Source organism: Canis lupus, chromosome 23 (assembly GCF_003254725.2).
Source record: "Canis lupus dingo isolate Sandy chromosome 23, ASM325472v2, whole genome shotgun sequence".
NCBI classification, from domain to species: Eukaryota; Metazoa; Chordata; class Mammalia; order Carnivora; family Canidae; genus Canis; species Canis lupus.
The window spans coordinates 50,143,891-50,170,920 of record NC_064265.1 but is presented as its reverse complement, the minus strand read 5'-3'; the positions used below and the strand labels follow the sequence as shown (position 1 = coordinate 50,170,920).

Here is a 27,030-nt window from a genome sequence, read left to right as displayed (position 1 = left end):
ATATATTAGCAATATTTATGCAACAACATGGGAATACCCAAATATACAAAACTGTTAATAACAAACATAAAGGAACTAATCAATACAAATACAATAAAAATAGAGGACTTTAACACCCTACTTCCATCAATGGACAGATTACCTAAATAGAAAATCAACAAGGAAACAATGGCTTTGAATGACACACTGGACCAGATGGATCTAACAGATATATTCAGAACATTTCATCCTAAAACAGCAGAAAACACATTCTTTTCAAGTGCACATGGAACATTCTCCAGAACAGATCACATATTAGGCCACAAAACAAACTCAACAAGTTCCAAAAGAGCAAAGTCATACCATGCATCTTTTCTGACCACAACCCTATGAAACTAGAAGTCAACCACAAGAAAACATCTGCAAAGACCACAAATACATGGAGGTTAAATAACCTACTACCAAACAATGAATGGGTCAACCAGGAAATCAAAGAAGTTAAAAAAATACAGGTAAAAAAATGAAAATGAAAACACAACAGTTCAAAACCCTTGGGACACAGCAGAAGTAGTTCTAAGAAGGAATTTTTACAGCAATACAGGCCCACCCACTTCAAGAAGCAAGAAAAATCTCAAATGAACAACCTAACCTTATGCATAAAGGAGCTAGAAAAAGAACAACAAATGAAGTCTAAGGCCAGCAGGAAGAAGGAAATAATAAAGATTAGAGCAGAAATAAATGATATAGAAACTAAACCAATAGAACAGATCAATGAAACCAGGAGCTGATTCTCTGAGAAGTCAATAAAATTGATAAACCTCTAGCCAGACTTATCAAGAAAGAAAATTACCCAAATGAATAAAATCACAAATGAGAGAAGAGAAATAAACACTAAACCCACAAAAATATAAAGGATTATAAGATAGGGATCCCTGGGTGGCGCAGCGGTTTAGCGCCTGCCTTTGGCCCAGGGCGTGATCCTAGAGACCCGGGATCGAATCCCACGTCGGGCTCCTGGTGCATGGAGCCTGCTTCTCCCTCTGCCTATGTCTCTGCCTCTCTCTCTGTGTGACTATCATAAATAAATAAAAATTTTTAAAAAGGATTATAAGATAATACTATGAAAAACTATATGCCAATAAATTGGACAACCTAGAAGAAAGGGGTAAAGTCCTAGGAACACATACGTTCCAAAACTGAAACAAGGAGAAACAATATTTGAACAGACTGATTACCAGCAAAGAAATGGAGTCAGTAATAAAAAAAACTTCCAACAAACAAAAGTCCAGGAGCAGATAACTTCACAGGTGAATTCTACTAATCACTTAAAGGGGAGTTAATACCTGTTCTTCTCAAACTGTTTGAAAAAACAGGAAGGAAAGGAAACTTCCAAATTCATTCTATGAGGCCAGCATTACCCTGATATGAAAACTAGATAAAGACACACAACAAGAGAACTGTAGGCCAATAACTCTGATGAACACAGATGCAAAAATCCTCAAGAAAATATTAGCAAACTGGATCCAACAATACATGAAAAAAATCACTCACTATAATCAAGTGGGATTTATATATATATATTTTTTTTTCCAGTCGTGTCTTACTGCCTGGTTGACATTTCAATTATTATACCTCATTATGCATCTATATACCTAAAATTATAGATTTATGTAACAACAATAACAACCTCAAAATATCTGTATGGGGGCACTATAGTTTATGAAACATTTCCACTTATATTATGTCACATTATCTCCACAACAATCCTAGGAATGGCTAGGCAAGGTGATGTTGTTATTATTTGCCATTTTCCAATGAAAAACTAAGAAGTAGAAGTCTAAGCAACTCAACCAAATTCATGCACCTGAAGCTAGCACCCTTTTCCTTTTAATGCAGACTCCATACTTTTTCATGATACATATTAAATACCCCAAGGGGGGGCTGGTTAAGAGAGCCACTTTCTCTCTCATTACCTTGTTTTTTTTCTCCAGAAAGTAAGAGAGAGATTTAAGGGTATTATTTGTTTATCCCCACTGTCTGAGAATGCCAGGTAAGCAATGATACAGGTGGCTCTGCTCATTGAATCGGCATGCGGGTAAAACACTAAGTGACAGGCTGCTAAAAATCCACAGCCCTACCTGCCTGGGCTAGGGCACTGGATAATGTTGGTCTCCAAATCCTACCCATGTCCCTGCCAATCAACTACAGCACAATAAGGAACTCACAGAGATAAATTCCCCCAAGACTGAGTTGACATCCTCTCAGAATGTGGAGGTAATTCTTGTCACAACTCTAGGGAGATGACAAAGCACACAGAAGGAAGTTCACATGAGTCACAAACCCACAGCTCCAGAATACTAAGCAGCTCTGTCTCCACCTGACAGCTGGGTTAAGCAGAAGCCATGTCTGTTTTCTCTCAATCTCTCTCCCTTTCTTAACTAAAAGCAACTTAAGAAAAAAAGAAAACCAAAAAACCACCCTTTCTGAGCTTGGTGAGGGCCATGATTTTGTGGTAAGGAGGTACAACAGGCTCCCAGACACATGGCCCACGTTCTCTTTTTGTAACTTACTAAAGATAGGGGTTGTATCTCTTCTGTTTTCACTTAGGATGCAAAGAAAGGGAAAAGAGGGGGAGATGACAGAGGAAGTAGCTAAATTGCACAGAATATAAGCATACTTTTCTCCAGCTTTTCCTTTCTAACCAGGACTCTATGAAATGAGGTTGGGAACCTTTAACCTCCAAAGAAAGCACAAAATACAGTCCTAGATGATCACAATTATTTGGAATATAATTTTCTTTAAAGCCAGCTCATCACATATTTTCTGTAGCCTTGGCGCTCTTAATTTCTCAGTATGCTCTTGTAAAGGTAGTTTTTGTAAGGCTCCCGTTCTATGGACCCAGGTGGAAAAGATAATTTGTTAACCAGGGCTCTGATGCATATCACAGTAATCCATGTTTAAGGATTTGGGGGTCTCTGTTAACAATTTTTCAATGCCCCTAAAAGACTGCCAATCTGAAGCAGCAGGTCAGCAACTAAGAGTGGTGAACTCCGTAAAGTGCCTTTGCTGTGTTACTTAGGATTATTCAGTCCTGTTCAACAAAGAGAAATAAGGATGATTAATGGAACTGCATAGAGGAACAAGTAGCCTGTGAGACATAAGCAGAATTCATGTAACATATATGGTATGACTCAGTGTTAGTAACCTCTGAGTCATGGCAGCCACAGACAAAGTAGAAAATGTGTGTGCTGAGTACAGAGGTGGAAGCATGGGAAAATGTGATATTCACGATGCATCCATTTTGTGGATGACACCAAACATTCAAGGGATACTACATATACGTGAAATATATGTACCTATTCTGGCTTCAAAAATCCTGTGCACAAGAAACGCAAAAGGTCCATGGCTATACATCAGGCTATCTGTTGAGCTACGGCTAATGGCCAGGTAAATCTGTTCTTGAGTCTTTCCAAGAGATCAAGTGTACGACTGACCCCAGCACCTTCTGTCTATTGAGCTTTCTTGCCCAAATCTTGAATCTGATTGTTACAGTCACATCCCTATAGGGAAGGCCGATGTGGCAGAGAGAGAAAACAGGCCATACGAACACTGCAGGCTCCAAGATTCATGTCATTGGGTCCCTCTCCCTGTTTATAATCTATCCTAATTGTTTTTAATTGCCCCTATCTCTTCCTTTGTGCTTCTCACTATGCATTTTATTTGACTTAATAAGCTATGTGATCCATGCATCTTAATTTGTTGTGTGAGCCTTTCTGTTTTGGGACCTCTACGATTGCCTAGTAGTGGACTTGGAGGCTACTAGTACTTCAAGGTCATTTCCCACATGACAAATTCACAGCAGGACCATGCACACAACAACAACATAAAAAGATAGCTTCAACTTTTTTTTAGTAATTACTGTGTACTAAGGAACATTCTACGCATTTTGTATATATCATTCCAAAAAATCTTCATAATAACTCTATAGAGTAGAAATTAGTATCTCTATCTTATAGATAAGGAAAGTTATAAGGATAAGGGAGGTTAAATAAAGTGTTTAAAACGACACAACTAGGGAGAAATAGAAAGATGACCTCAATTAGTGTCTGAATCCAAAGTTACACCCTTCCTATTTTGTGGGAGGCTAGGCTATTCCCCCTATATGCTCCTCAGACTTCCCTTGGACACGGTATCTAAAATCTACCCCTCACACTTCTTATCCTCTTCCCAGGATTTATTTTTTTCTTCATACTAGTATCATCATCTAATGTAGCTTTCTTACTTATTGCCTGTCTCACCCACAAGAATGTAATTTCTAGGATCTAGGCAGGATGTTTGCCTAATTTATTAACTTCTTCCAGTGCATGGAAAAATGCTTGGCATATGGTAGATATTCAGTGAATTTCAACTGAATGAATGAGTAAATCCTCATACTGAGTTTTTTCTAGGTAGACTTGAAAATAAAATCACAGGCTCGAGTGAATAGATTAACCCTGGAAAATCTGATTACACTAATTATAAAGGGCATGGAGGATTTATGAACAAAGTTCCAGGGAGAAACGATGGGCTAGAAGGAAATTTCACAGCCAGTGCTGTGCCTTGATTTCCATGTGACCTCACTGAAGACCCTGGTTGCCTCTGCAGCCTGGGCACCTTTATTTGATTTTCTTCACATTGTAATTTCAGGGCCTTGGATTTCTCCTATGGTCATCTCTGAGAAGAAATCCAGAAACAGTGGAGTTTTATAGGTATGTACATTTTACAGGACATTCTAGAAAAAGGGCTTATGCTTGTTTTCCCCTCCTATACAGAGTTACTCACTTTCTGTGACCTCCATTTTCAGGTGAGAACCCTAAGCCTCAGTGAGGGTGGTAACTTGCCGTGGGTGTGCAGTCTAGTTAAAAAGCCAGGATTTAAAAAAAAAAAAAAAGCCAGTTTTTGAAGCTGTGTTCCCCATCTAAGGTCCCCCAGTCCACTCTGCAGAAATATTGTTCCAATGAAGAGGTCCATAGTGAATAGAAACATGAGACTTTATAAAAAGACATACCAAAAGAACTAAAGTGAATCCATCCATCACCAATGTTGTTACTTAGAATGGATGAAATAAATTTCTTTTTATGAAACGTCTTATTGTTTTGTAAAGGATAAAACCATCAGCTGAATAGGTCTATAATAGCAGTGCAATTTTTGGTGAATTTGCAGTTAAAATGGAAATAAAACTGATTTAGTAAAATTGGAACACTTTTTTTTTTTTTTTGCACCACAGGATTGGTAGGTTTTGGCTCATCTTCTTGGATATGAAAATCATTTTCTCCAAATTAATTTCTTGAAAACTCAGCTGTCCCAGCCTTTCAAACCAGAAGATTAAACTGATCTGATGGGTTCTAGAGGCTCTTAGGAGCATCCTGGCCAGGATCATAAATGAAATGCATTAGATAATTTTAATTTGATATAGTAGACCTCAGGGGCAACTGAACTGCCAAGGAATCATGCCTCCATTCATTTCTGCTCATTTAGGTATCAGTCAGATTTCTGGAGAAACACCTGGCATCTAGATGCTGCTGTTGTTGCTACGAGAAGAAATGGAATGTAAGGGCGTCCTGGGGATGTTTGCCAGCAACCTGTCCTTAACATCACCCTGAAAAATGTGAAGTAGACCAGGTGCCAGGATGTTTGCAGATACTAGGAAACCAAGACAGGTTTTGAAGGAGAGAAAAATAAATTCAGATCTATTTAACTTTAGAGCTTCACTCATTCAATCACTCAACATGTGCTTACTCATTCGTTGAAACATCCATCCATACATACATACATAAGTATTTACTGAGCACCTACTATGTGCCTGGTGCTCTGCCAGACTGGAAGTAAAGTTTATAGACCTGTTTGTGGTCAAATTCAGTTGTCTGAGGGCCTCTAGAGCCCATTAGGTCAATTTAACCTTCTGGTTTGAAAGGCTGGGACAGCTAAGTTGTCACATGGCTATTAAGCATTTGAAATGTGGCTGATCCAAATTAAGACACGCTACAAGGGTGAAAAACACAACAGATTTCAAAGACTTAGGGTGAAAAAAATCTCATTAATACTTTTTGATTACATGTTGAAATATTTTTATACGTTGGATTAAATTTATTCATATATATAAATTTATAATATAGTAAATTTATTCATATATATGAATTTATGATGTATATTAAATTTATTCATATATATATTCATATATATATATATAAAGATTTTTTATTTTTAAGTAATCATTACACTCAATGTGGGGCTTGAACTTACAGGCCTGAGATCAAGAGTTGCATGCTCTGAGCCAGCCAATCACTCCTGAAGTATATTTTTATAATTGTTTTCATGTGTTTCTTTTTATCTTTTGGGTGTAGCTAATAGAAAATTCAAATAAACATATGACTTGCATAATATTAAGTCCTGCTAGTGACTATTTGCAGAAGATTTCTTCCTGCTATTATTATGTTTTGGGGGAAAACCTGAGAGTGTCTTTCAGGGAAGATAAAACAATATAAAGGTAGAATGGATGATCCATTATGCTTAGGTGGTATTTCTAGGTCATTAATTTTTGTTCTGAAATCTTTGCTTTGGATACTAAATATCTAGATCCAGTATTCTGAAATTGAAAAATACAGAGAAATTTTGGGATGGTGCAATGTTTGTTACGTTCTGGTATTTTCTGAGCTATCATTAGGTATCCTATATTCTTGAATATCCATGGATTCCTGCTTGCATTTGGGAACACCAAACAAGATGGCTTAGAAGGAAGTAAATACTTATGGAATGAATGGGCTGTTTGACATGATGATATTGTGGGAACTAAGTGAAGCTAACTTTGATCTTGTCTCATCTAAAAAAGACATCTGAGTTATTTATGTCTGTATAACTTACATTAGCATTGACCAGCTAGCAGGAAAAAATTTTTTAAATGTAAATAATTTGAACTGTATTAGGTTGGGAATAACATCTAATGACTAAAGGAGTCTGTGAGATTAACAAGTTTTGGCAAAAAGCACTTTAAATAAAAGTCAGAAGGCTCAATTCCAAATGTTTTTTAAATTAAAATTTGATTTTAGTTAAAAATCATCATATTCTCAGATCAACAAATTAGTGGGATTTCTTCTCTCCCTTTTAAAGGGCTATGAAAACAAAAACAGGTCCCCTCTTTTTTCTGTTATTCACAAGTAGTACATGGTTTGTAGACTCCTTTCTTGCCCTCTAGTAATGCTCAATCACTTCCTCTCTGGCAATGAGAATAGTACAGAGAGAGAGAAATTAGCCTGGCACTTGGGAATGACAGAAAACCAAACCAAAAAACTCCTAGGACAGGTCCTCGGACCCACAAATGCTGTGTCTATCCCTGTCTAGCATGACTCATGTTGGAATTAAGTTTCTTTTGAGCTCAAGAGAAGATTTTGAAATACACACTAGGATTTATGGAAATGAGAGAATTAAGAATATGAGTAGCACAGAGCACAAGGAACTGTCCGTGACTCTACTGGTAAGAATACAGCAGCATAAGAAAAAAGAAATGGGATATGGGGCTGATTTTTTCTGGGATTGGAACACATGCCATCGATGCCAGATATTGTAGCAGAGACAGATGGCGTGGCAGATGCTGTGAAAGAAAAATGACTTACTACTAGGTGAACCGGAAAAAATAAACAAGAAGGACAGAGGAAAAAGTACAAGAGTTCTCCTCTATTGTCAGAAACATCTTCCCATGGCTGCAAAATGTAACTGCATCCCAAGGTTGCAGACTGCAAATTGTGTCTTACCACTTTCTCCGCTGATTACACGTTTGGAATTTACAGCTATTCTTTTGAGAGGATTCACTTTTTGTCTATTGGTTTTCCAAAAAAAAGACAACAACTAATTGGATATATGATGCCTATAGACTAGGAAGAAGATGCTACTGCTAATCTTCTCTGGCTCAGTTGGATGCTATATGATACACAGAAACTGAATGAAACTCATCTTGGTTTATTTTAGAAATGTTCCCAATTAACATCCTTTCAAGGTGCAAATCAAATGAATGGGGTTGGCATTTTAATAAACTTAAGTCAAAGTTATTTAAAACATGTCTTAGAAAGCCAGGCTGGGCTCTCTCATTAGGTCCCTGGGGTTTAAAACAGGTGTCTCACCCAAATTATAGCTTAGCATGTGTTGTGGCTCCATGGAGTTGATAGGAATAATTGAAACCAATAAAAATGATTTTCAAATGCTAAGGCTCTAATATGAGCTATCCCAATATACACATGCAGCACAGTGCCAACATATGTAGATTTAATATATGAAACTTCATCAATATGCATTTGGCAGCCAACGTTGCATCACTTCTATTAGACAGGAATGGATGCAATCAAGCCTAAAATTGCCAATATGAGTTACTGAAACAAAAAAAAAAAAGTATGTGAATGATATTAAGGATTTTCTGGCCATTTCAAAATGTAAAAAATGGGAGTTAGGGGCTGGGCAAGTATCCAGTGATGGTTCTGTCACTGTATTTGCAGAGGAAATTGAAAAATAATTAAAAACTATAGAGTAATATGGACTAACAGCTACTGTAAGATTTTGAAGGGTAATTTTGATTATATGTAACATTTACTTTCTGTACTGTTTTTAGAAACACTAATAGCCCTCTAAGGTAGACTCCATTGTACATTTACAAGCTTCACTCACACACAACTTATGACTTACAAAATCACTGCAAAAATGAATCTTAATAACAACATGGAATCCAGAAATAGCTTAGATGCCATTTTTAGGAGAGCAAATGCACCCAAGGCCTCCTGGCAATCCCTATTTCTCATTTTCTTTTCTTTTTAAACATTTTATTTATTTATTTGAGAGAAAGTAAGAGAGAGAGAGAGAGCACAAGCTGGGGGGAGTGGCAGATGGAAAGGGAGAAGCAGACTCCCCACTGAGCAGGGAGCCCCATGTGGGGCTTGATTTCCAGGACCCTGGGATCACGAACTGAGCCGAAGGCAGACACTTAACTGACTGGGCCACCCAGGTGCCCCTATTTCTCCTTTTCTTCTTATTTCCTGTTTCTTCTCTCTATTGCCCAGATTGGCACTGCCCTCTGCTACAGTGAAGTAAAAGACACTAAGTGCAGAGAATAAGTATTATACTGGCATCTCCATCGGGCCCACCTTGGAACAAATGAGTATACTAAGTTTAAGGATACACATTTTCTGAAAGCCAGGGAGAAATTACAGGGGAGCTATTTCAATCTAGAACAAGTCCTGCTTGAGGAATTTCTGTGGTATGTCCCTGCTAAATCCTCCCAAAGGAATGAGCTTTAGAGCCTGATAGGCCAGCTAGGAGTGGATGGTAGAGGGTGGGGGGAGCTGACTACATTCCAGCATGAAGTGGTGGATGGCTGCAGAGCTACAAAAAGCCATGTGCCTTGACCTTATCATCAAGTGTAAATATCTGTTGTTTGGTCTCCTTCACTAGACTTCTGAACCTGGACAATGACTTTTGATAAAATAGCTTGATAAAATATTCCGCTTTGTGGAATTTTATATGAGAAACTGAGGAAAAATGAACATGTTCTCCAATTCTGGCAAAGGCTGGATGGACAATGCTGCAGTTACAATTTCTACGGGGCAGCAATCTCATGTTTTTAATGTTGTTTTTTGTTTGTTTAGCACTCTGAAGCTCCCTTCTACTAAATTTCAGCACATTATCAGTGTTTACACAACAGACACAATTGATTATCTTATCAATATCACATAGCTTAGATCCTAATTAAGAACTTCCTCCTTCTATAGTTATATAATGCAAATTATAATGTTTTCTGTTTGAGAGACTCCTGCATTGTATCTCTAAAATTAGACATGGGGTAGAGTGTGCAAAATGAGCGAAAACAAAACAAAACAAAAAACAAAAACCCAACACCTGGAAAAATCCCAAATGCTCTTCTATCCTGTACATGGTGTAATTGCAAAGGACTCTTTTTCAAAGGAGAAAATAGTGGCATTAGGCATTTAAAATGGAAAACAATTTCAGTTTTCACAAGCCCCCACCAAATAGCATTTTATTCGATGCTTTTGTTCATCAGATAGCTTTCGTGTTCTCTTTAAATGTGTCATTGAGGAGAATGTGACATCATATTATCCTTGCAATAAGCACTTCTTACACTAGTAAGATGCTTATGACTGCTTTATGAAATACCTATTCTTTGCCTTGATAAAAATATCTATTTTTATGTCATTTCCATGGATAATTCTTATGATTTTCCAACACTGATGTTGCCATATAATAAACTCCTGATTTACTCAGAATCAAGAAAGCAGAAAACTCTAAGAGAAAATTAGATATATAAATATATATTTTTAATATTTCTCTGTAGTTAAGAGATAAATGATGAGGAAAATAATTTCCAGGATATTTTTTTTTTGCTCAGAAATGCAACCTACAGAAAAATGCATATATACTTCCACATGTACAATCATTTGTAACTTCTATAACCCTCTAAGCATGAATAAATCTTTATAACACCTGATTTATTATGAGATCCCGGACTACCTTTTGAATCATCAAGGACAAATTTATCTTCAGTGTAATTTTGAATAGTAAATAGAATTACCTTATTCTAATTCTTTGAAAATGTGTAAATGTATATTACAAGCCTCAAATGACCAGAACATTTTTTCCTCTCATATCCCCCAAATATCTTTGTTCTTTTTAAAAAGATTTTAGGGGATCCCCGGGTGGCTCAGCGGTTTGGCGCCTGCCTTCTACCCAGGGCGTGGTCCTGGAGACCCGGGATCGAGTCCCATGTCGGGCTCCCTACATGGAACCTACTTCTCCCTCTGCCTGTGTCTCTGCCTCTCTCTCTCTCTCTGTGTCTCTCATGAATGAATAAATAAAATCTTAAAAAATAATTTAAAAAAGGAATAAAAAAATATTTTATTTATTCATTCATGAGAGAGACAGAGAGAGAGAGAGAGGCAGAGACACAGGCAGAGGGAGAAGCAGGCCTGCTACAAGGAGCCTGATGTGGAACTTGATCCCACAATTCTGGGATCCTGACCTGAGCCAAAGGTAGAGACGTTCAACTATACTGAGCCACCCAGGTGCCCCAATATCTTTGTTCTTATTCGCCTCAGGTAAGTTTAACCCCTATTACTGAATCTCAATTGACATGAACATTCTAATTTGTCCTCAAAAACTATCTTCTTTCTCAATCATCTTAGGTAGACTCCAAAAATAACTGTAAATTGATGAAAATTTAGTTTTAGAGGAACATTCTCAAGGTTTCCACAGGAAGATGCCTGACTATTGTCTTCAAACAGCTGTAACAGAATGGGAATAAAATGTTGCAAATCCTTGAGAATCAAAAGCCAAATTGCAACTAAGGAGTCTCATTTTGTAGTCACTCCTGTAAAACCTCTGCTCATGGTAGCACTTAGCTCTTGTTACCACAGATTGGAAGCTAATCAGACCTAGTCATTACAAAAGAGGAAGATCATCGAGGGACTTACTCCAAAATAATGATGGCTGGGTTATAAACTCCCCTTCCAATTAATTTTATTGTTTCAGTTGATGAAATTTCAGAAGTGAAATGAACCTGGAAAGAGTGAGCACTGTAACCGGCAGGAGCCACAATTCCAATGTCTGCAAACGCTTCAAAAATGAAAGAAGATGCAAGATGCAGGATGCAGAGTTCTGGGCTTGAGGGTAAATGCTGAGGCCGAAAGACATCGACTGTAAAGGTGTTCGTTTTTCACATTCAACCAAATCGGTCTGAATATATTTCATTTCCTACTGTTAGTGAAATAAATCATCAAGCTAGAATCAATAACTCTAAAGTCTTCTATCAAATTTCTTCACTCACCTTCCATAGGGGTGTTGCTGTCTGGTCGATTTGCAAAGACAACATCCACATACTCCAGCTGCAGCCTCTGGAGGGAGCCTTTCAATCCTGGGAACAGAGGCAGGAAAAACACAAAAGGTATGAATGTAAGCACTATTAGAGATAGTTAAAGAGACTCTTAACTCCCGAAAACAAACTGAGGGTCACTGGACCAGAGGAAGATGAGGGGATGGGGTAACCAGGTGATGGTCATTAAGGAGGGCACTTGATGTAAGGAGCACTGGGTGTTATATGCAACTGAGAAATCTCTGAACTCTACCTGTGAAACTAATAATATACTATACGTTAATTAATTGAATTTAAATACAATTTTAAAAAGATATAAAGTTTGGTTTCCTACAAAAATTTACTTTAAAAAAAACACTATTAGTTTCAAAAAGATATTGAATGCAATGATGTATTAATTGGCCCCTAGAACCTTTAAAAAATATACCAGAGGCTGGCTGTCCTCAACAAAGAGAAGTCTTAAAGGGGGGCACAGTCAGTTCAGCGTCTGACTCATGGTTTCAGCTCAGGTCATGGTCTCAGGTTTGTGAGACTGAGCCTTGCATCAGGCTCCACACTCAGCATGTAGTCTGCTTTAGACTCTCTCTCTGACCCAACCCCCTGCTGTCTCTAAAATAAGTAAATAAATCTTTAAAAAAAGTCTTATAATTTTCTCAATGATTTTAGTAGTCTTATCCCATTAGAAAACATCCTCAGTAATGATCTTTCACAGTGACTCATCTGTGGCAGTATCCAGGAGCAAAGTTTAGAATAAAAAGTAGCTAAGAGTTTCACTTCTTTCTTCTTGAAAAATGCAAATTGCCGTCATGTTATGAATAACTTAATGGGCTTACACTGGAATGGGATATATTTATTGCACATCAAAAACATTAAAATAGTATAAATCAGAAACAAATGACTGCCAACCCCACCTTAATGCACACATGGGTTGTAACAGGAATAAAAGGATTGGCAAATGAAGGTTTTGCTGAACATTTTACTAATTAGAACAAAGTTTGAGGAAGCTTAAATATAGCTGAGCTCTACCATTTCTATTATTCCCTGTTCTTTGGGGAAGAAACTAAAAACACTAGAAGCTAAAAAGACTTAGGTAATATAAAGGAGAAAATGAGAACTTAAAAAAAATCTGGAACTGATAATCTAAGTTTTAGCCCTAACCATTTGGTCACATTCCTGTGAGAACTCAGAAAAAATGATTTCAGTAAAATTAATACATCCCTGAAATAGAATGTATTGTATATAATATTATGCAACCAAAAGGATGACAGTTCAAGAATCATCTTATCTCATTTCCATGAGGCATAGCACTTCCTTATCAGCCTAGTTAATTCCTCAGGAAGACCCATGGTTTTTCTCTTTTTATTATAGGCATAAAATTAATTGCATGTTAAATGAGGCTCTTATAAATTTAAATTTGGCTCATTTAAATTTGATTTTTCAACCTGGTTTACCAGCCAGCCACAATTACTTTTCTGACAGGAAAATGAAGTGCTTGGATATAGTTCCGGAAATATTTTTCATTCATTGAGAAAGGACTGTCTGTGATGGTGGCTTGTTAAAAAGCAGCATTGATGAAGAATTTAAGGCAGACAGGTGTTTCAAGGGGCTGCTTGAAATGAAATTTACCTTAAAAAGCACTATGATATGAGCCACTTTTTGGAAGCAATTATATGTATGGAAGAAGTAAGGGGAGGACAGAACAGCCAAACGAACAAACAATAGGGCATCACAGGTTGGAAAGTTTGAAAATCTGTACTTTTGTACGCTGTGTGATTCTACTTGGGTTATTTGACCTCTCCCCCCCCCCTTTTTTTTGGTGACCCATGTCTCTAATCTGCAGCAGAGATAACAGGATCACTGCTCTGGAAGAGCAAATTAAACCAGCTGTCAAACACTCTGTAAGCACAACAGTCTATAGAAATGCAGTAATTACCATAGTGGTGCTCACATCTGGAAAGGTTCAGAAAGAGAGGCGCCAAAGACTAAATGCTAAAGATTTTCACTGGACCTCCTGGTTTTGGAGAGTGGCATTTAGTGACAGTTCTGGCCCTTCCTGGTACTGGAAGCAAGTGCCCCCTCTTCTGATAATGGCCCTATCTCCTAGTGTCTCTTCTGAGCAGCTCAGCATGGTCAGAAAGTAACAAGAAAAAGCTGCAGCTGGTTCGACCCCTTTGTAGTGCTGTGTGGTGACTTGAGTCATTTCCTCTCCCAGGCCCTGAGCATGGGCTAAATTCCAATATGATCCCCAAACTGCGCAGGGCCCTGGGGGTATAAAGATACATGGACACCGTCTTTCTCTCCAAGGAGCAAACAGTGTATAGTGAGAGCATCTCTGGCACAGGTTCATTTGTTCAAGGTAGTAATGTGCACCCATAAATAATGGTTTGCTACGAAGGTTAGTCTTGCTGTTATTGGACGTTCTTCGCCTCTTAATTCTTTCTCTGGAAGGCATTTTTTTTTCCTTGATATTTAAGCTGAGATTCAAGTATAGTCACAAGAGAAAATAAGAAATGATGGGCTATATCATGTCAGTGATCCACCTGAATTCCCACGATGACTTTGAAATGAAGTAGGAGATTGTGCCTTTAAGAGACTCTGCTCCCAACTTTGAAAATCTCAATCACATGAAGTCTTGAAATACATGGTATAAATTCTGGGTTTTACTTTGAGATAGAACATCATCGATGAGGGGCTGGGACATGAGGAGTTCAATAGGGGGAATGACATTATCGGATTTCCATTTTGAGCTGCTCATGGGTCTGCTGGGGATGACCTGGAGGAGGCAGGGGTGGAAGCAGGGAGGGAGGCCAGTGAGAGGTCACAGCAGCAAAGCAAGTGGGCCAAGTCAGGATGAAGCATTCAAATATGAGACAAACTGTGTAAGTAGAAATGGGGGGACTTGCTGGTGTGCTGGACAGAGTATGGAGGTCAAGAAATCAAGGACGACCCTTAGATTTTTGGCCTGAAAAATGAAGTGACTATTAGCAGGACAGGGAAGTCAGGGGGAAAGCAGATTGGTGGGAGCCACATAAGTCTGAGGAGCACATTAGTCAAGCACACAGAGCTCTTGGCAGTTGGATGGACCAGCCTAGCATTCAGAGGCAAGGTCTCTGTGCAGGTGAGGCAAAGGGTTTGGGATCCAGGGTACTAATTTGGGCTGGCTGAATGACTTTGCTGATGTGTTTTAGCCTCTTTGGGTCTTGGTTTCCTCATCTATCCAAAGACAAAATAGAGTGAAATGATCTTTTGGCTTTAATCTTTCATGTGACTACAAACCAAATCAGGCACTCCTGTCCTTTCCCATTGGAATGCCTTAATCTTGTAAAAATAGCTAAATTGTAGCAACATCAAGACAAACTCAATAAATGTCTCCTTGAAAGCCATTTAGGGTTCATCTCCAATAAGCAAATAGTCACATTCCGGCTCCACTTAGCAAATGTTTGTTGAACACTGGCTTGGGGCCAGGTATAGTTTTAAGTTACACATGCAAAAATGCAGTGACCCTGGCTGCAGAGGGGCATCTGGGCAGCTAATCAGAACATAAGGCAGATAAGTGTGCCAGTGCAGTGAATGCACTTACTGAAGGCACTGTTGACATGAGCCTTTTCCTCGGCACTAACCCTGTGTCTGTAGGAGTGAATATAGCAGAAGCAGGAGAAAAGGCTCCCTGTCCTTGAGAAGATGTCTGCAAGTTAACTGGCAATTCCTCAAAAGTCCATGGGCTAATAAATTATGTTATGTAAAGAAAATAGCTTTCAAGTAACTATAGTAAAAAGAAGTCTAAGTTCATTTTTCTTTTAGGTTCCGAAGATTAATAGGAACTGTATTGTTCATAAGGTAAACTTTAGTTCAATGTAAGCCTGTTTCATAGATATCTAAAGAAATATGCTCATTCCAGAAGTTAAGCAGATTGGCATGGTCAGAAATGGACCAGGTGTTCAGTGTTGCCTGTTGAACGAGTAGAAACAAGGAAATTGGTAGCCTGGAGATTCTGCAAGGGTTCTATTCAAACATACTGTATCCACACATTTGCTTTCCTTTCTAGCTTGAAAAAAATGTTGCCTTAAACGAAGAACACTCTTTCTGTATATAACTTCCCACCTTCTTCTCGGCAGACCTCTCAGTTATGACTCAAGATATATCTGCTTATTTTTTTTTTTATAAAAACTGGCTGTATTAGAATAACGTATGTGCTGCCCCTCCCATTGTGAAACACGGTTATTCTCAGTGGGCGATTTCAGTTTAGTAGGAACATGGAACGTTGGGAAGGAATTTGTGGTGAAGCCATCTGTTAAGAAATGTAATCTTTCATTGAAAAAAATCATAAATTATATTTTAAAAATAAACATCCAGATAAGTTGGGATTGGCATTTGCCATTCACTGAAAAGGTCTAAGTAGTTCCTCAGATCATTTTCCTCTCCTACTCCTAAAATGATAGTGAGTTTATGTTTTCAATCACATAACAAAACGGTCATTCACCTGAAGGACAAATGTACACTCAGACACAGCCTCTGCCAATAAAAGCAGTTTACTTAGTCTTCTAATTTGACTTACCAACCTAATTCTATTCTTTCATATAAGATACTAAGGAAACTTGATCTGCTATATTTTAACACCGGCAAAAAACTGGGGCTTAACGAATGTTTGTAGAATGGCTGAATGAATAGACTTTCAGAGCTTGACAGGACCTTGGGATTCTAAATGGATATAGTAAACCTCCCGCTGTGAAATTTCTACCTCCGCCTTGTGAATCTAAGGAGCATGCTGTTCCTAACAGGATCCAAGTAAAGGACCTTGGGCTTACTGAAAAAGTCTTTCATATGATTTTTTTCAAAACTGCATTATGTGCAAGTCAAGCTCATTTTACACTCTGTAAACCAGCTCAGGTGGCCAAGGTCATCAGCACTCAAGTGGCCTGAACCCTACATGAATTGGACTTCTGTCTTGGCCTCTAAGAACACTTTCTAAATTTATTGTGCATAAGAATCTCTGGTATTCAGTAAGGTCACCTCCATCACAAAACAACTATCAGTGAAACCCAAGGATAATGATTTGTGAACCTCTTCAAACTTTGGGTCTAGAAATCTCATGTCCTCCCTTTTCTTTTCTCTACAAAATTCATTCAATTCTCTAATTTCAGCCTGCCTAGAAATATCCTTTCAGCTGATGCTCTTGGACTCATTAACATCTTTGTCTTTAGCTGAAACTATGAACTACTAAATAAACATACTAATAAATCATTCCAATTCTTTGGTCTCGAAAGCCTGAAGTTTTGTGTTAAAGTTTGAATCTGGGTCAGTCAGAATTTCAGCTGAACTGGTTTATCCATCCCAAGAGATTAGTTTTTAAGAGATTTCCTGACTTATTTAAAGGGACAGAGAATTTAAGGTATTTCTGTTAAGTTCTTTGAGGCTAGGAAAAAACTGATTGAAAAGAGAGAATTTTGAAATTATGGACACACTGGTAAATATTAAAGCAATGGAGATTTAATAAAAGCACAGCAACCTTTTCTCCATTCTTTCTCTCCTCGATTTTATGTTCTCTGTTGACTGACATCCTGAACCATTTCCTAAATCTCTTTTTGAATCAGTTAGATTAAAAAGAAAAGAGGGACAAGAACTTTTTAGGTAGCACACTGCTGCCTTGTTTTTCAGCTTGGTACAACAAGCTAATACGGATTATTTCTTTTTTGGTGGGGGATGGCTATTTCTTATGGACAGACTTCATGGTAGATGACTCAAGTCACGCAGGCAAGTACTAGAGTAGGTAACAGTTTTAAGAGGTTTTACTTTGCAATGTCAAATTGGACACTATGGCTTGAGAAGGGATTTTGTTTGGGTTGGGAATTTGACATTTTTTTCTCATGCTAGAATGAGCTTATTCACTGTGGTGGTCTTAGAATGTTACTTAGTAAAGGGTGCCCTTATTCGTGGTATGAAAACTAACAGTTGCACTATTAAGAATGATGATGATAATGATAAAAATAACATTTATTAAGTGCTTATTATGTGACAGATACAGTGCTCAATGTGAATTATCTAATTTTAGTCTCTGTATAGTAACATTGTGAGGTGGAATATTTATAGCCCATAGTATAACCAAGGAGATGGAGGCTTAGTGAGGTTAAGTAACTTGCACAAAGTCCCCTACCTCATAAATGACACATTTGAAACTTGAGCCACTGTTTGTTTGGTTTCAAAGCCTAGTGCTTACAAATATATTAAAAGTTAGTGAAAAATACCAAACTCATACAAAAACTTTGGAAACTGATATAATTATTACTGTTAAAAATTATTTATAGATATGAAACATAAATATAAACATATTCTCCAAGATCTGGCTTCAAAAATCTCCATTTTTAATTAAAAAAATTTTTTTAAAGTAATCTCTATGTCCAATGTGGGGCTCAAAGATCAAGAGTCACATGCCAAGTGAGTGAGCCAGCCAGGTGCTCTATGTTACATGACTGAATGCCAAAATTATTTTTTTTTCCAGTGGAAGTCTAAGATACTTCCAAGTTCTCTCTATAGGTTAATAAAGATTTTTAACTTCTAAACTGCAATGATTGTCTTCAAATTCAACATTATCTTTCTTTTTTGAAAAAAGATTTTTATTCATTTATTTGAGAGAGAAAGAGAAAGAGAGAGAGAGAGAGAGAATGAGCAAGCACACAAGTGGAGAGAGGTGCAGAGTGAGAGGGACAAGCAGACTCCTTTCCCACTCCTGCTGAGTGGGGAGCCTGATGATGTAAGGCTTGGTCCAGGACCCTGAGATCATGACCTGAGTTGAAATCAGACGCTTAACCAATTGAGCCACCCAGGCGCCCCTTAACATTATCTTTCAGATTAGGTTCATGGGGAGGAAGAAAACTTCACAGTGAAATGACAGCCTGGAAGAAATTATTTGTAACACATGTCACTGACATGTTCAGTCAGTCATGTTCACAAGAGTAAACATTATTAATATACAAAGAACTACTGAAAATTAATAAGATCAAGAAAAGCTAATAACAACTCAAAAGAAAAATAGCTTAAGAACATGAAAAGTTGGTTTCCAGAAAAAGAAGCACAAAATTATGAAAAGGAGTTCATACTCCTAGATAAATGAATGTATAACTAAACAAATAAAACCAGATCATCCATCAGATTGGTATATTTCTTTTAAGAAAATAATTTAAAGTATGCATTATTCTTTGACCTAACAATGCTGCTTCCAGTACATAAGGATAGCCATTTGTATAATTCTTTATAATAATAAAAACAAAACATAACCTACAAATCATGTGTATGTGGATGCATATATGTCTAAAATTATTTAATTGTGAAAAAGTAAACTTTAGGTTAATATCTATAGCTTGATTCCATTGGTTTCATACTTATGTTCTTGTATTTATATGTAAGTATGGATAGATACATCAATTTAACTGTGGGGACAAGTTGGGAAGGACATGTACCAGATTTTCACATTGTAGATTGATATGAGGTAATCAAATGGGAGGATTTCATTTTTTTATGTTTAAAGTGGTGAGGTTAGAGTACATCTCATGTTTTTATTGACTTTGGTATTTCATAAATGAAACTAATTTTAAAAAGAAGAAAAATCATCTGTCTTAATAGTTAATTATGATCTAGAATTATAAAAATCTTAGATTTGTATAGCCCCATTTAACATTTTTCCTTTATTACAACTAGTGCAAGTATAAAATTTTTGTTATATATACACAAATGAGAAATACATAAAAATTCCTCACAGTTCTTATAATCCTCCCAAGGAAGTAGAGTAGTACTCTACTACATAATTGTTCTAGAAGACCATACTATGTTTATTTCTAGGCTCTACAAAGTTTTGAGTAACATCACAAAAGTAATGGCTCCATGAGTCAGTTTCTGAGTAGTAATTTTTTATAATTTTTAAAATGCATATAACACCCTTTAAAAACTATCATAGTCTTGAAAAATTATATGCCAACAAAAGGGACAACCTAGATGAAATGGATAAATTCCTAGAAACATATAGCCTCCCAAAACTGAATCAGGAAGAAATAGACAGTTTGAACACACCAATTACTAACAATGAAATTACATCAGTAATCAACACACAAAAGTCCAGGACCAGATGGTTTTATAGGTGAATTCTACTAAACATTTAAAGAAGAGTTACTACCTATTCTTCTCAAACTCTTCCAAAATGCAAAAGAGGAAGGAAAACTTTCAAATTCATTCAATGAGACCAACATTACCCTGATACCAAAACCAGATAAAGACACCACTGAAAAAGAGAAATACAGGTCAATATCTCTGGTGAACACAGACTCAAAAATCCTCCAGAAAATATCAGCAAACTCAATCCAACAATACATTAAAAAAAATCATTTACAACAATCAAGCAAAATTTATTCCTGGGATGTAAGAGTAGTTCCATGTTTGCAAATCAATTAACATGATATACCATATCAACAAGAGAAAGGATAAAAACTGTATGATCGTGTCAACAGATGAAGGAAAAGCATTTGACAAGTACAACATCCACTCATGATAAAAACTCTCAACAAAGTACGTTTAGAGGGAACATATCTCAACATAATAAAGGCCATATAGGAAAAACCAGCAACTAATATTCTACCCAGTGGTGAAAAACTGAGAGTTTTTCTCCTAAGCTCAGAGACAAGACAAGGATGTTCATTCTTAGCACTTTTATTCAACACAGTACTGGAAATCCCAGCTATGACACTCAGATAAAAAAAGGAATAAAAGGCATCTGAATTGGTAAGGAAGAAGTAAAATTTGCAGACGACACAATACTATATGTAGAAAATCCTAAAGACTCCACCAAAAACTACTAGAATTGAAAAATGAATTCAATAAAGTTATAGGATAAAAAATTAATATACAGAAATCAGTTGCATTTTTATACAATGATAAAGTAGCAAAAAGAGAAATTAAGAAAACTATCCCATTTACAAATGCACTGAAAATAATAAAGTACCTAGGAATCAATTTAACTGAGGTGAAAGACCTGTACTCTGAAAACCTTAAAACACTGATGAAAAAAATTGAAGGCGACACAATGTAAAGATATTCCATGCTCACTGACCAGGAAAAATTTTGTCAAAACATCCATACTACCCAAAGCAATCTATAGATTTAATGCAATTCCTATCAAAATATCAACAGCATTTTTCACAGAACTAGAATAATCCTAAAACTTGTATGGACCCACAAAAGATCCTTAATACCAAAGCAATCTTGAAAAAGGACAAAGCTGGAATTATCACAATCCCAGATTTCAAAATATACTACAAAGCTGTAGTAATTCAAAACAGTATGGTACTGGCACAGAAACAAACACACAGATCAATGGAACAAAATGGCCCAAAAAGAAACCCAAGATTATATGGTCAATTAATCTATAACAAAGGAAGCAAGAATATACCATGAGGAAAAGGCAGTCTCTTCAAAAAATGGTTTTGGGTAAAAAAAAAAAAAATGGTTTTGGGGAAATTGGACAGCTACATGTGAAGGAATAAAATTGTATTTATTACACCATACAAAAAAATAAACTCAAAATTTTTTAGTTATTTTGGAAAAAATATTTTTCCAAAGAATATATGCAGATGGCCAACAGATACATGAAAAGATGTTTAACATCATTGATCATCAAGGAAATGCAAATCAAAGCCACAATAAGATGTCACCTCACACCCATCAGAATGGCTAAAATAAAAAATGCAAGGAAAATCAAGTGTTTGTGTGGATGTGGAGCGAAAGGAACCCTTTTGCACTGTTGGTGGGAATATAAACTTGTGGAGCTACTGTGGAAGAAAAAACATATGGGGGTTCCTTGAAAAATTAAAAATAGAATTACCATGTGATCTCGTAATTCTACTCCTCGGTATTTACCCAAGAAACACAGAAACACTAATTCAAAAAGATAATACGCACCCCTATGTTTATTGCAGCATTATTTACAATAGCCAGCATATGGAAGCAAGGCAGTGTTTCTCCACAGATGAATGGATTACAAAGAGGTGATACATACATATATAATGGAATATGACTCAGCTATAAAAAAATCAGTCTCACCCTTTGCAACAACATAGATGGATCTGGAGGGTATAACACTACATGAAATAAGGTCAGTCAGAGAAAGACATGATTTCACTTATATGTGGAACTTAAGGAATAAAATGAACAAAGAAAAAAAGAGACAAATCAAAAAACAGACTCTTAAATATAGAGAACAAACTGGTGGTTACCAAATGAGAGGTAGGTGGGGGGGGGTGTAGATGAAACAGGTGAAGGGGATTAAGAGCACACTTATTGTGACAAGTTCTGAGTAATGCATGGAATTGCTGAATCGCTATACTGTACATCTGAAACTAATAAGATGCTGTATATTAATTGTATTGGAATTTTAAAAATACAAATTTAAAATAAAACTTAAGTTTTAGCATATGTCCACACAAAAACTTGTACACAGATATTCACAGCAGTATTATTCATAAGTCAAAAAATGAAAGCAACCCAAGTGTACATTACCTGATGAATGAACAAACAAGATGTGGTCTATTCATACAATGGAACTGTATTTGGCCGTAAAAGGAATGAAGTATTGATACGTATCACAACATGGATGAACATCATGCTAAGTGACAAAAGCCAGTCATAAAGTATTACATATTGTACGATCTCATTCACATAAAATTCCAGAATTAGCCAATTTATAGAGACAAACGTAGATTAGTGGTTACCTGGGCTAGGGAGAAGGTGGGAAGTGACCGCTAGTGGGTAATAGGTTTCTTTTTGAATGGATGGAAGTGTTTTAAAATTGAATTTATGATGATGACTGCACAACTCTGCAGAACCAATGAACTGTGCACTTTAAGTTGGTAAACTTATGGTATACAAATTATATCTCAATAAAGCTCTTTTTAAAATGTCTTATGGGAGTGTTTTATTAATATTAGCATAGCTGTGAGAAGAGTTTTAGAAAATTTGTCCTTTTTCTTTTGTGTTTCCAATTGTCTTCTCTATATCACCACATGCCTACACTAAAACTCAAAGACTGTGGTTGATTGTGATTCTTTTTATAGAGAATTTTCCCCCTTCCAATGGGTTTTGAACCTATTTGGTTAATATCTTTCTTGTATCAGCAGCCCACAGATGAAGATAAAATGGAAGCACTGTACCTACCTTCAATAATATGTTTTCTTGACAACCCTCTTTCCGTTTCAGCTCTAACAAGAAAAAGAAGCAAATGACTTTGAGTGGGGATGTGCTTTTTTTTTTTTTAATTGCTGTTTCAAAAGTACAGAGGAATAATCATTTTAGATCAAATTGCTAATTTTATACCCCGTTCTTGGCAAATTCTATATCACAGGTTGAGGAGAGAAGGCTGGTGAACAATGCACTGAGCCCCTTGTCTTTGGAGACCCCAGGTGATGAATTAACCATGATTCTCATCACACAATATCAATAATAACTCAGCCATACACACTCTGTCCGTACAAACTGTGACACATGGCTCAACATTTCCACCTTGCTCTTAACTAATCCCAAGCACCGCTACCCCCGCCACCCCCAAAAAAGCCTTGACATAAGTTTGTGAGCTGCTGAGAACACTGGCTTTTCTGAGAAAGGAAGCACATTTGGAAGTGCCTTTTGACTTGCAAAAGAAATTTCACAATTACTTTCTGTTAAAATGTGATAGGAGTCTTTCTTACATCAGTATCCTAAGAAGACAAACACCTAACTAGGACTTTTGTGTTCACTGACCATCCTCAAGCTCTGCAGTTAGAAGGAAACATGGTCCTTGAGTTTTAAAGTATTCATGAAGTGTTTCTTCAACATCACTACCTGTGGCAACCTCATTTTAAAACACAGTTGTTTACCATTTGCCTTTGGGGATTTTGAATCTTTTATAAAAACATTAGATAGTACGGTATGTAGGAACGCTTGGGTGGCTCAGTGGTTGAGCGCCTGCCTGCGGCCCAGGGCGTGATCCTGGAGTCCAGGGACCGAATCCCACATTGGGCTCCCTGCAGGGAGCCTGCTTCTCCCTCTGCCTGTGTCTCTGCCTCTCTGTCTCTCATGAATAAAAAAAAAAAAAAAAAAAAAAAAAAAAGATAGTACTGTAGGCAGTACTCAGCAACATAGCGCTTCTTGCAGAGTGTCTTTTTTCCCTGTTTATTTCAAATGTATAGGCAAAGCTTTAAGTACCATTGCAGAAGCACCATGAATCAGAGCACAGATGACGTAAATCTACATTTCTCACAGGCACCATGTTGCTTGATTTTTATATAGCTGTTGGTAAGAATAAAAATCTAGATTCTTTCTGTCTTCATACTCACCATAAATAGGTTCAAAATAGCAATAAAACATGAGTGTGCGTGTGTGGATACATTTTGATTAGAAGATTCCCAAGGCAATGTCCTCTGTCTCCAATTTTGTTTATAACTATGCCCTCTCAATTACAGGGAGATAAATAAGGTTTTGTTTGTGGGTTCTTTTTGTATTTTTGTTATTTGTTTTGGTTAAGACTCCATGGAAATATTTATGATTTCCGTGAAAAGGTATGTGGAATAGCTAGCCGGACTTCCAAGTTGTACTGAATTCAAACACCAGTAGGCTCAAAAGAGGCCAATTTGTCCTGTGAAATTTGTTTGCATCCCACAACAGACAAAGGGCCTCTTTCATTTGCCTGCCAGTGAGTGCTATGGTAGCTTCCTGTTATTCTTCAAAAGGCGGTCCTTTTGACCAACATTTTTAACACCTTCTGCAGAAACCATCGGATACTCACATGTGGGGCCAGACAAGATATTTTTATCTTTGCATTCCATAGAAGTCTCTGAGTTTTGGCAGATTCGGACAGCCTTTCTTCCGTGATGCTATATGCTTATTTTCTTTTCCCCAAATTTGAACTCTATTTTGGAAATGGTTCTAAGTATGAGGTTGGCCTTTGAAAATCTCCACGAATTGCTTAGTGACAAGTGACCACATGCTTTACACTAATTTCTTTGGGGCATCTTGCTAAAATTGAATCCTAGGCTGCTATTTCCTTCAAAGCTGAAAAAAATAATCTTTCTCCTCAAACCAATTAATTTTAGTACACTAGACATAAAATGGTTGCCCAAAAGGATAAAAGCAGGAACTAGTAGTTGCTTCCTGTCAAGTAAGGAAAAGAAAAGGTATTTAACTTACTTTCCACCCCAGTAGAGTTTGGTTGTTATGACCAGGCTGGACCTCCTGTATGTTAGACAAACATAGAGAAATATTAAATAAATTGTTAGTTATTATAGTGAGTCATATTGGTATAGCATCAGAAAGAATTTATCGTGCCTCCTATTTAAAAAAAAAACTGGTAAAAAGATACATTTGTTAATTCGTGTCACTGAAATATTGGGGCAAAGGGAAGCTGGTGAGGGGGGACAGGAAATCTGATCCTAGATGAAGAGGCTGAAGGGGAGTGACCTTTCCCTGGAAGGGGCGGTGGAGGGCTGATTGGGGGGTGTGGCGAAGGGAGTGAGTGGTAGGCAGGGGAGGCAGGAATGGTAAATGAGAGGGTCAGTGAGTGGATTTAAAGCAGCCACTAACACTTATTTAGCATCTGACATAACGTTCATTGAGTGTGAGCTTTCTGCCAAGGACCATGGGCCCGAGTGGCTTTCCAACCGTGTGACTTTCACAGGCAGTAACTGACTGCAGGGAAATAGGGATGATAAAGCACAGTAGTCAGTGAACAGAAGCAAAATTTCTGAGTGTTTTATTAAATGGAAATGTTATTGTAGGAAAACAGGCCTAAAATTTTTAAGTCATGGTTTTAACCACTTAACTCCTAAGGGAAAGAAATATGGAAATCTTGTCAGCAAATTTATTGTCTTCTCCAAACCACACCCAAGGAAGGGCAGGAAATGGCAATCGTATCATCATGATGGAAAAGGAAACATGTCTTGAGAGCTACAGTCACAGAATTTATGATCAAGAGGCAGATATCAGTATAATTTGGTTTCTCCAGGTATGTAATTCAATTGAACTAGTCTGGGAGAAAAAAAATCATTTGGGATTCAAAGATGAAGACCAAACTTTGGGAGTATTTGAAATAAGGCAATTCTAATTCCATCAGCTGTAGAGCTGAAGCCTCGGGGCATGCAGGTATAAGAGCCTCACAAGATTAATGATAACCAATGGGGAACAAGGGTGACAATTCTGACAGCTTAGCTGCAACAAGAAAAATTTGTAGAAAATGTCAGCAATCCCAACCCGCTGAAGTTAATTCCCCGAAAAGTAATTTGAATCACTGTAATGGAAGCTCTACCGATATGTGCATCTGGAGATTACACACTGAGGAAGGGCTGATGCACTTTCCAGGTTAATCCATCAACCTCACGATACCCTGTGTAACAGCAATCTGCCACAGGGGAGCCAGGTCTCCTTTAGCAAACATTTTCACAGCTTCCACAAAAGGCTGGATGGAATATCATAAAAAATGAATGCAGTCCTCTGGATGATTCAGAGCAGCTGGGCCTTCCAATGCTGCAGATCCTATCCATATAGACTTGTATTTGCAAAGTTGGGCTTTTTGTGAGATGTGTGGGCTACATGCATGTGTACACTAACGTGTATGTTCAAATAGCCGGAGTAGCCAGCAACCTGGCCAATTATCAAGGACTGTGATGGAGGCATTTTCAGCAACTCTTGTGAGTGGGTGGAGAATGAGAATATGAGTATCTTACAGGGATACAGCACAGCTTTCAAAACACTTCTGCACACCTTATCTCACTTTATCAGCATGACACTTGGTGAGCAGTTATGCCATCCATTTTACAGGTGGGGAAATGGAGATTCAGAGAAGTTAGATAACTTGGCCTGGAAAGCACAGCAGGCAAATGGCAGTCCTGGGACCAGAAGCCAGGTATGCTAGTGGCAATTACTTGTAGAGACTTGACTCCATGCTGTGGTGTATCTGTTTAGCAGTCTTGTAGGGGCAGCTGTGCACTGATATCAATATTCTGTAGCATGGGGACAGCTTGGATTTTCATTCGTAGGACTGAAAGGCAGTTTGTAAAAGATGTATGTAAATCTGTTTTCTGGTAGGCGTATGCTCTGCAAACCATGGAGATGGTTAGATGTTCTCTGGGTGTCAGGGGGAA

The 27,030-nt window shown here is 37.4% G+C and overlaps 1 protein-coding gene across 4 annotated transcripts in view; it reads right to left on the bottom strand.

Annotated features, from left to right (window-relative positions):
- Window positions 1-27,030, bottom strand: part of KCNAB1 (potassium voltage-gated channel subfamily A regulatory beta subunit 1) — a 359,570-nt gene that overhangs the window by 42,130 nt on the left and 290,410 nt on the right. For all 4 annotated transcript variants that reach the window (XM_025436028.3, XM_025436029.3, XM_049099888.1 and 1 more), the window contains 3 exons: window positions 25,082-25,126; window positions 23,075-23,118; window positions 11,837-11,923 (listed from right to left, as the gene is read on the bottom strand). In XM_025436028.3, coding sequence (XP_025291813.1) covers window positions 11,837-11,923; window positions 23,075-23,118; window positions 25,082-25,126 — 176 coding nt within the window. The remainder of the gene's footprint in view (window positions 1-11,836; window positions 11,924-23,074; window positions 23,119-25,081; window positions 25,127-27,030) is intronic.